The sequence below is a fragment of the Drosophila eugracilis genome, unplaced genomic scaffold (genome assembly GCF_018153835.1).
Source record: "Drosophila eugracilis isolate 14026-0451.02 unplaced genomic scaffold, ASM1815383v1 contig_2088, whole genome shotgun sequence".
Taxonomy (NCBI): Eukaryota; Metazoa; Arthropoda; class Insecta; order Diptera; family Drosophilidae; genus Drosophila; species Drosophila eugracilis.
Window position 1 is genome coordinate 1,590,603 of NW_024572964.1, and position 10,096 is coordinate 1,600,698.

Below are 10,096 nucleotides of genomic sequence, written 5' to 3' on the forward strand. Positions count from 1 at the left end.
ATTAGATTCGTCTATATATTCGTGTATAATACTATACTTATATTTGATAGTGATACGTTATTCTCGATCAAACAGTAATTAAGATTATTTAATGGTAAACGTTATAAAAATAAATTAAGGTGTTGCCAAGGCAATTTTCATCAGTGTTTGTTTCCCTAAGTGATGTTATGGCTTCTATGGCTTCCCATGTTGTTTATATGTTTTTGTTTCGTTATTTAGCAAGGTTACAAAATCTAAATCTAGCTTTATAAAGTACATACTAATGCGATTCAAGTCAAATATGCGCCGTTTTGTTCGATGACCCGTTCCCAACGAGAGGCCAACTTCATAATGCCCCTCTCATAAAAGCTCGCTTCCTTATTGGCAAAAAACTCGGAGAGCCACTTTTCACAGGACTCTCTTGTGGCCAACTTCAGACTACCAAGCGCGTTCGCCATGGACAGAAACAGGTGGTAATCACTTGGTGCGAGATCCGGACTATACGGTGGATGCAAAAGAACCTCCCATCCGAGCTCCCGGAGCTTCTGGCGCGTCACTAAAGATGTGTGTGGCCTGGCGTTGTCCTGGTGGAAGAAAATTCGGCCTCTGTTGATCAAAGATGGCCTCTTCTGCATGAGTGCTGTCTTCAAGCGGTCCAGTTGTTGGCAGTAGAGGTCCGAATTGAGCGTTTGACCATAGGGGAGCAGCTCATAGTGGATTATTCCCTGCCAATCCCACCAAACACACAGAAGAACCTTCCTGGCCACCGTCTGGGCCGCTTCACCGCTTTTCGACCGCGACCGTTTGCGCGTTACGTTATCGTAAGTGACCCACATTTCATCGCCAGTCACCATACTCTTCAAAAACGGGTCAATTTTGTTGCGATTTAGAAGCGATTCGCATGCGTCGATACGGTCAAAGATGTTTTTTTGCGTCAATTCGTGTGGCACCCATACATCGAGCTTCTTACTGACTCCAAGCTTCTTCAAATGGTTTATAACGGTTTGATGACTCATGCCCAGCTCTTGACCGATGCTACGGCTGCTACTATGCCGGTCTCTTTCGACCAATTCAGCGATTTTATCGCAATTTTCGGCGACAGGCCTTCCGGAGCGTGGCGCATCTTCGACCTCCTCTACACCAGAACGAAAACGTTGATACCATCGTTGTGCGGTGGAAATGGAAACTGTATCGGGTCCATAAACTGAACAAATTTTATTGGCGGCTTGAGATGCATTTATGCCTTGATCGTAGTAGTACTGTAAAATATGCCGTATTTTCTCTTTATTTTGCTCCATGATTGCGACGCTATAACTCACGAACGACTTTAAAGAAAAGACAATCAATCAAACACGTGTTAGCGCGTGAAAAGAGCTTTCCAAAAAGGTATAGTATGACCTGATGCGACGAATAAAACAAGAACTACGCGCTTTCACCTTTCAACTAGCGAAAATACCGCAAGACTTTTTTGACAAACTAATATTTTAATATTGATCACAATTTGATTCGTCTTATAATACTATACTTATATTTGACAGTGATACGTTATTCTCGATTAAACAGTAATTAAGATTATTTAATGGTAAACGTTATGAAAATAAATTAAGATGTTGCCAAGGCTATTTTCAACAAAAAGTGTTTGTTTACCTAAGTGATGTGATGGCTTCCCATGTTGTTTACATGTTTTTTGTTTCTTTATTTAGCAAGTTACAAAATTCTAAATCCAGCTTTATAAAGTACAAACATAAATTCTAGGTAGACAGATGCACTTTTTTCTTTTTCTATTATCCAAATTAGTCCTTCGCTGCATCCTGAAAATATTTTTCCAGCCAGCTTTAATTCATTTTTTTATTCAATGAACTTTTACTCACCACGGAAACAAAACGCAACTTATTCTGGACCACCAATGCCAAAAATCCAACAAAAAGTGCAGAAAGACAGATGGATTCGTTTGGGCTCAATTTATATATATTTATTTTGATAATGCCTGCAGTTGATCGGGCTGAAAATTGTAATTTCCCTGGCAGAAACAAAAATTGAAATGCTGAGCAATAGTTTCCGCGCGTGTGTTGGTGACGGTGACAAAAAACAACAAGGCGAGCTTGATCAGTGTTGCTGTAGGACAATAGTTTTAAAACACCACCGTTTCGAGAACACTGGTCAGACTGTATGGAAAATATTAGGGGCTTTATTATTTGTGACCTTTTTTTTTATTAGAAATTTAATTTAAATTGCAACATATGGACAATAATGGAAGGAACAGCACACACTTTAGAAAAAGGATATTACATGTACATTATTAATATGAGCAAAAACTTATGCTACGCAATGCAATAGGTTGCATAGGCTGTAATAATTTTCTAAAAAGTAGGAGTCTTTTAAAGTAAGGTTGTTACATTTGAATACGGGGCAGAGCGAACACATTTGGTTTTAAGTAAACGACTACTAAAAAATACCATTCGACGCAGGACTGCCCTGCACATACCTTAAAACATATGGTTCGGTATTTCTTGTGTATTGGTATGCAGATTCCCGTGTATGTTAAAATGTCTGTTAAAAATAAGTGTGACCGCGCTGGTGCATATTTCTAATAACCTGTGTTGCCGTTTGGTCACACGGACCCGAATCGTGCGTAATTTCCATTTATTTTGCTCCGCTTTCTTCGCTGTTTTCACACCCACGATCCGCGAAAAAATCCCAGGAATTGGTACAAACATCGGCAAACATATTGGTGTTCGTTGGCGGGCATAAATCTCCAAATTTGGCCGTTCTTTTAGCCTCGAAAGAAGCGACGACGACGTCAGTAGACGACGCGACTGGCGTCAGGTGAAAAAAACGCAAACGAAAGAAAAACTGATAATTGGAAATTGAAAATTGAAATTGAACGGGTGCAGCGAAATTAAACGGAATTTGCAACTGTGAAAACGCTTAAAAGCGTGGAGAGTTGCATTTGAAAAAAGGTAATTAGCGTGCCAATTAAAAAGGAATAGTTTGGTTTGTGTGTGTTCGAGTGTGTGTAAAAGTTGTTTTCCCTGAAATGGCGAGTTGTGAATAACCCGATTCGATGACGAAATTATTGAGCGTGTTTTATGTGCGTGTGTGTTGTGTGTTTTTAATAACATCCCCATTTATGTATTTTTTGCATTGATAAGCAAGGTGTGACAGTGTGTAAGTGAAAGAGGGCAAGTGATAAGCTTTCAATCCTCTTCTTTCTTCACTCTCCAAAAGGTCGTCTTGGCATATGGTTTATTTACATTCCGTATTTTTTGTTGTTTTTGCTCAATATTGAATTAACCCGCTGAAGCCACACAAAAGTTTTTCTGACCACCCACTCCCTCCATAATTAGCAACTTCCCCGCCACCCTTTCCACTCATCGCAATATGGCTTTTACTCGTCTTTCGCCACTTTTGGAGACTCTTCTTCGAGTGGAGACTTTTGCTTGGCCAATTTCTGTGTATCTCCGCCAGCAGCAACTTGTTGTTGCTTCCTCTTTGTGCAGCTGATTGTGTTTCGTTTTAGCCATATATTCTTCTTCTTCTGTTGGCCATTTATTTCTGGGTTTCAGTGTCGCAGATTCGTAAGCAAATTCAACCGTTTAACATTTAACGCTTTTGCGTTTTGCTCACAGACTTTCGGTTCAACAATACAAGTATTATTAACTTTTGCACGAGTTCGTGACTCATTCGTTATCTCCGCCGTGATTTTCATTTCCCTAATGCGAAACCCTTGTTGCTCTCTTAATATATATTTAAAATAAGACCATAGTAATGGATCTTTCAAGACCTTGAGCTCCCTAAAATTGTGTTATCGCTTTGCCCATTTAATCTGAATCTGGAGTTATTATAATGTACTTACTATATCTGGATCCATATTGAAAGAGTTTTGCTGATTGTTCGTTATCGTTTGTTTTTTTAATGAGGCAATAGAAAAATCCCAGTCATTTCGTCGAAATACATTAAATATATATGTATGTATGTGTTGTATTTTAATCATATGAAACATTAGAATTTCCTCCGTTTTTAAACATGGCTTCTTTATATACAAGATCATATTAAAAACACTTTCTTACGAATTTCTTTCGGTATTTGTATTTTTAATGGATTCCTTTAATTTTTCACCCTTTTGGTTATGAGTCAGTTACGAGACGTTATCTGATTATTTGATTGGACTTTACTAATGGGAGTTCTTGGTTGTAGCACTCCCAAAATACTGTGTTGTCTTTCTGTCATACTTCTGATACTGGTTCTAGGTAGGAATATTATTATTTATTATTTCCTCCACAGATATTTGCAAAGTAAAGTATTTAAAATTCTACGCCTCATTAATATATGTTATGTTTATTCCCTAGAAGTTATTGTGTTTTCAACATCATTTGCGCTGGCATATGTTTCCGTACGACCAGATCTTTTAGGTCGTTTACTTTGTACATAAGCGATTCCGATGCACTTTCGGTTATTTTTGTACGCTTAATTAGCATCGCTGCTGCTGTCTTTATCTCCTCCGAAAGCTCCCCGTTGCTAGATTATTTTTAAAGTGATTTCAAGCGAATGGACTCGCTCTGTGACCGACCAGATGCACCTAATAGAACGGGCCCTGTCTGAAAATATAACAAATATGTACTTTATTCTGCTTGCTTAATACTTGGGTGAAATCGATATGGAGCAGTTGGAAGTGACCCTGAGACAAGGTGGAAGGTGGTGTGGAGGTGGCCATAACTTTCCTTAGCTGCGCCAGAGTCCATTATTAATATTGGATTGCGTGATGATCTAATGCGCGCGCCTCTGTCCCTCCGCTCCTAAATCCCACTACCTCCTTCCACCACCCACCGCCTACTCTTTTGTTTGTTTTTGTTATTTTGTTGCTGCCGCTCCACATTCTCTAGTTTGTTTCTCTGCTGACCCAATTCGTCCAAACATTGTTGCAGTGTTGTCAGAAATATTGGAGCACCATATCACAGATTTTTATGTGTATATATATCATAAACTTTTATTAAATAAAACATGTTAATATTGAAAAATGTTTTTATGCTGTAAAGAAATTATGTTATATGATTGTGAATTATGATTATTCATGCACTATTATTCAAGCTCTGCACATGAGTGATTCAAATGTTTTTTACGAACGTGTTTGACGTTTATATAAAAGCGAACAGCTCGATTGCAATGCAACTCGAAAGTATATAATGTTATATCAACAATTTATTTATAATTAAACAGCAATAATTGTGATTTATCATCTTAAGTAATTCAGAACTAACTACAATATAGCTAAATAGTCAACACAGTCATGTTGGAAATTGTTTTCGTGTCTCTGAGTAGAATGTCGTTTTCGGAGCAATGTTCGTGTGAAAGTCGAGAAGAGAACGTAAACAGCTTGCCTGCCTAACTGTCTGCTCTGAGCATTTCAACAGGCACTATCATAATTCCAGGGCCAAACCCAGTTACACCCACTCTAATCCGTCTTCCCTCACTTTGGATTCCATTGCAGCATGAGCACAACCGCCGCCAGTCTCATCGAGGCGGCTCTAAATGCCAGCAGTGGAAACGCCACAGCTACAACATCGGGATCGATTGAGGCTACCGGAAAGCCCAACTACGTGGTGCAGGTGAAGAACACTCCGATGAGCACGCCGCTGGAACCTCTGCTCCACGTGGGCGATGGCATCTTCCTACAGACAAAGACCGCCCAGGTCCTAGCTGGTGTTTGTGTCTGGGCCGCCTTATTTATCACCTGTCAACAGGTAAGCGATGTCATGATGTACCTGACTTGTTTACTAATAAAAGCCCGGCTCTTTATTCACAGATTTACCAGCATCTGCGCTGGTACACAAATCCACAGGAGCAGCGCTGGATCGTACGCATTCTGTTCATTGTGCCCATTTACGCCACCTACTCCTGGATTAGTCTGCTCTTCTTCAACTCAGACAATGTGTACATCTACTTCTTTACAGTTCGGGACTGCTACGAAGGTTTGTCTACCTAATGTGGGTCGTTTAGTGGCTATCAACTAATAGTTAATTCCCTTCTTACCTAGCCTTTGTCATCTACAACTTCTTGTCGCTGTGCTATGAGTACCTAGGCGGCGAGGGTAATATAATGTCGGAGATTCGCGGCAAGCCCATCAAGACCTCGTGTCTCTACGGCACATGCTGTCTGAAGGGCAAGACCTACACGATTGGCTTCCTGCGCTTCTGCAAGCAGGCCACTCTGCAGTTCTGCCTGGTCAAGCCGCTGGTTGCCTTCATCATTATCTTTTTGCAGGCCTTTGGCCACTACCACGATGGCGATTGGAGGTAATGGCTTTATCTTTAGCGACCAGGGCTATTGCATCTTAAATAGTGGCATAAAAATCGCAATAGTGAAGTTTGCTTGCGAGCGTGAGCCATAAATTGTAGACACCGCGTTGGCAAAGCTTTGAACTTAGCCAATCGGTTGGTGAATAAGTAGCACTCGAAGAAATACATCTTCGTCACATAAGAAAATGTTCATTAAGTTATGTTACCCTTACTTATTACTTTGATAATCCCACTGATATCTTTTCTTATCTCAATTGCAGTGCTGATGGCGGTTACATTTATATCACGATTATCTACAACATCTCTGTGTCGCTCGCGTTATATGGCCTCTATCTGTTCTACTTTGCCACTCGTGATCTGCTGACTCCCTTCGAGCCCGTTTTGAAGTTCTGCACCATCAAGTCGGTCATCTTCTTGTCCTTCTGGCAGGGAGTTGGTCTGGCCATCCTGGAGAAGGCCAACGTTATCTCTCCCATTGTAGACAGTGCTGGCACTGTCACTGTGGAACCTGGTACCGTTTCTGCCGGATATCAGAACTTCTTCATCTGCATCGAAATGCTGTTCGCAGCCATAGCACTTCGCTATGCATTCCCCTATCAGGTATGTTCCGGAATGTCGTAGAGGGCCAAGATTCGACGGAGCTATTTACGGTTTTTGGTGATTAGATAGTGGTGGAATAAGTGCTTTTCTGGGTTATTTTGAGTTTTTATTAGGCGGTAAAAAGCTAAAGGTATTCATGTAATGATGAGTTGGCCAAAAACTATAGATACCTAAAGCTAAAGTGACGTTGAGAGCAATAATAATGTTTTTTCTGCAGGTCTACGCTCGCAGCTGCATCAGCGATGGACACGGACGATCTGTCACAATGCAGTCCATTTCCAGCAGTCTTAAGGTGAGCTCAGCCTTTTCTTTCAGTACCAGGTGATCTAAAGGCTTTCCTTTTCACAGGAAACGATGAATCCCAAGGATATTATGACAGATGCTATACACAACTTCCATCCACAGTACCAGCAGTACACTCAGTACAGCTCAGGTTGGTTTTTTATCCACTCTCTCCAATATTTTGTCTATCTCTTTATGGTCGTGTCTGTGGCATGTTTCGTTCATTTCGTGCCTGCTAAACCTATCTTATCTCTTGTGTTCTGTTGCTCTCATTTAATGCATTTCGATGCCTATTATCATTCCATTATCGTTATGTTTTTCATTTTTGTTTTTCTTTCTTGTTTTTCTTATCTTTTGCAGAAGTAACCTCGGCTCAGCGTTACGAAAAGCTCTAAATCAATGTCAAAAGCAAAACTCTAGCGATGCTCGCTACTAAACACTAATTGCAAACACAATTCCACAATTCCAAGCGGGACTCGATCCGAAAACGAAGCAAACAAGTGTACTTATCGCCTTAGCTTAAACCCCCTAAGTATCCCTAAAAACCCAAAAGAAACAACACTCAGAAGGAGATACTTACTAGGCCTAGTTACTTACTTACTCACTCCGTAAAATGCTGAAAGCTGAACAGAAATTGCCTTAGTCTGTCCCTTTCGTTTAGGGACCTTAGAGTTTTCCTGTTTTCCGCGCGCCTCTGTATTTCTTACGTTTACACTCTACACTTAAGTTTAAGAGTTTTTTAAACAATTTATTTAAAAGTTAGCTATGTACGAAACGAACTATAATATTGTAAAATATTATGTATTTTTAAACAAAGATTTTATTATACTATATGCAAAATCGGCCACTGCTGAACCTAGGTTCTGTAACTTTGTTCAAGCAGTCTTCAAGTTAGTTTCCCTCAGCATTTATTTACGTATTTCCGTTTCGCTCAAAGATACCAAAAAACAAAGTTTTTCCTTCTTTTGATTTTGATTCCCTATTGACAACCTTTTTTTGTGATAAGCTCTCGTCGTGCTTCTATTTACTTCTGTTTGTAAATGTTTAAACCAATTGTATAAAATATCTAAATACCTAGCAATAAATGTACGATAAGCTTGACAGTCTTTTGCCTTGCATCCTTTTCTCCGTTGCATGTTTATTGGCCTTAATCTAAATATATAACCTATGCCTCGATTAAGAAAAATCGTAGATTTAAATAATTGAAACCGCAGAAAATTAATTTTCAAATGTTTCAATTAGGTCTTACCCTAAGAAGAAACTTAATCGTGGTACAGGTTATGCAGCATGGCATGATCTAAAGGTCCCTGTAAATAGATATAGTCTCTCGATTCATGTGGCCCGGTACAATTAAGCCCATTCCCTTCACTAACACTCAAACAGGTGGCAAGAACTCGCGCGGCATTCGCGTCTCCAGCTACGATCCCGACGATCCGAGCTCGGGAACTGGAACAGGAGCCATGCAGGCCTCTCAGCCCACCAGCGGAGGATACAATGCGGTGGCCACTGGACCAGGATCTGGGGGCAACGGCGGCAGCAACTGCATGGCCTCGAAGACACTGGGCAACCAGAGGAAGTTCCAGCCTGGTGGTCAGCGGGTGGCGACCATCAGCCAGAACTACAACGAGAAGACCATGCTGTTGAGCAGCGACGACGAGTACCAGTAGATCGGGTACCCAGGGGATCGGGATGGTAATGACCCACTTATTGTTAACAAAATTCAGTCTTTCGTTCGGATCCGATTCGATTGGTTTCGTTTCGTCTATCCAGTTTGCTGATTCTGTCGCTTGTACAATAATCTTAAGTAGCCGGGCATTACGACCTATTAGACAGTTTAACAGGTCGTATTGATATATCTTGTATAGTATGGTGTGTGGATGGAGGGGTGAAATCTATAGTTCGTAGGTTTTCTTTCTAAGATTATATTTTTACTCTTTAAATTGCATTTTTGAACTGTATATCGTTAAATAGACTTTCTATACTAAGGATTGTTAAATATTCCACTGTACCTTCGAAGAATCTATAGATCACCCGCTCTATCCACGAAGCGAGCAACCTATCGTATATCCACTAATACGACATAATCTGCGCAAAGATATTTTGTAATTTTACACCGCATATGTAATTTGATTCGCTTTGATTCCATTTCACTTGTGTAAATTTGTCAGACAAATTAATTGTAAAGCGAACCAAAAACTGAACAGAAAAACCAAAATCAAAATAGCAAAAACCGAACTGCAACTGCACTCTTGCGTCTCACGAACCGTCTACAGGCTGCTTCTACAATAAACCGCGGGCTAAAACTGGCGGAAAAGCTGAGGAAAATCTACACAGAAATATATTTATAAGCCAAGGCTAATTTTTTAAAGCAAACTTAACACAATACATAGCTAATTCGTTAGATGAATGAATAAGGCCAGGTCCAGGATCCAGATTCCATAAATACAGATATAGGGAGGACCCTTTCCGGACTCGAAATGTATAAAAGAATTTTACCCTGTACAGAGAAAGTGGAGTTTTCCAGAACCATATTAACCACTACCCAAAATCAGTCAAGAGCAGTATTTTGATATTTAGCCAGGCTTCCCATCAAATTACGTGTGTGTCGGAGTCGGAAAACTGTAGGAAAAGTCAAATTATGTATAATTATCGGGGGCAAAGCGAAGGAAAAGCAAGGCAGTAACGTTTTTATGTACATTTTTCGTTAATAATATAAAATGAGAATAAATAAATGTCATAAAGTACTCTAAATCCATTTATGTATATAATACTCCAAGTGTTTCATTATGATTGGAAAGGAAATTAGTAGTATTTTGGACGAATCCTCTTTTAAAATAACACGTTGGCGCTCTTTTGAAATATTCAAACGGCTTATTCAAGAATCCCCTTATTGTTGCCACCTAGTTAATTCTCCAACTTATCCGAAATGGTTTGAGTCT

General features: G+C 39.9%; 1 protein-coding gene and 1 long non-coding RNA gene across 3 annotated transcripts; one reads left to right on the forward strand and one right to left on the reverse strand.

Annotated features, from left to right (window-relative positions):
• Positions 1-1,443: 1,443 nt before the first annotated feature.
• LOC108102836 lies at positions 1,444-2,475 on the reverse strand. Its single transcript, XR_001772186.2, has 2 exons — positions 1,851-2,475; positions 1,444-1,790 (listed from the first exon to the last, which is right to left on the reverse strand). It is a non-coding gene; the product is annotated as an uncharacterized LOC108102836 (long non-coding RNA).
• Positions 2,476-2,576: 101 nt separating this feature from the next.
• LOC108102835 (transmembrane protein 184B) lies at positions 2,577-9,901 on the forward strand. Of its 2 annotated transcripts, none has more exons than XM_017208028.2 (8): positions 2,577-2,939; positions 5,468-5,720; positions 5,783-5,948; positions 6,014-6,272; positions 6,536-6,875; positions 7,093-7,167; positions 7,224-7,308; positions 8,541-9,901. In XM_017208028.2, the coding sequence occupies exons 2-8, from the start codon at positions 5,469-5,471 to the stop codon at positions 8,822-8,824; spliced, it is 1,461 nt and encodes a 486-aa protein (XP_017063517.1). In that variant the 5' UTR covers positions 2,577-2,939; position 5,468; the 3' UTR covers positions 8,825-9,901. The 2 variants fall into 2 exon arrangements, with proteins under 2 accessions (XP_017063517.1, XP_017063518.1); XM_017208029.2 differs by lacking the exon at positions 8,541-9,901 and adding an exon at positions 7,518-8,258 and having other exon boundaries at positions 2,582-2,939.
• Positions 9,902-10,096: the final 195 nt, after the last annotated feature.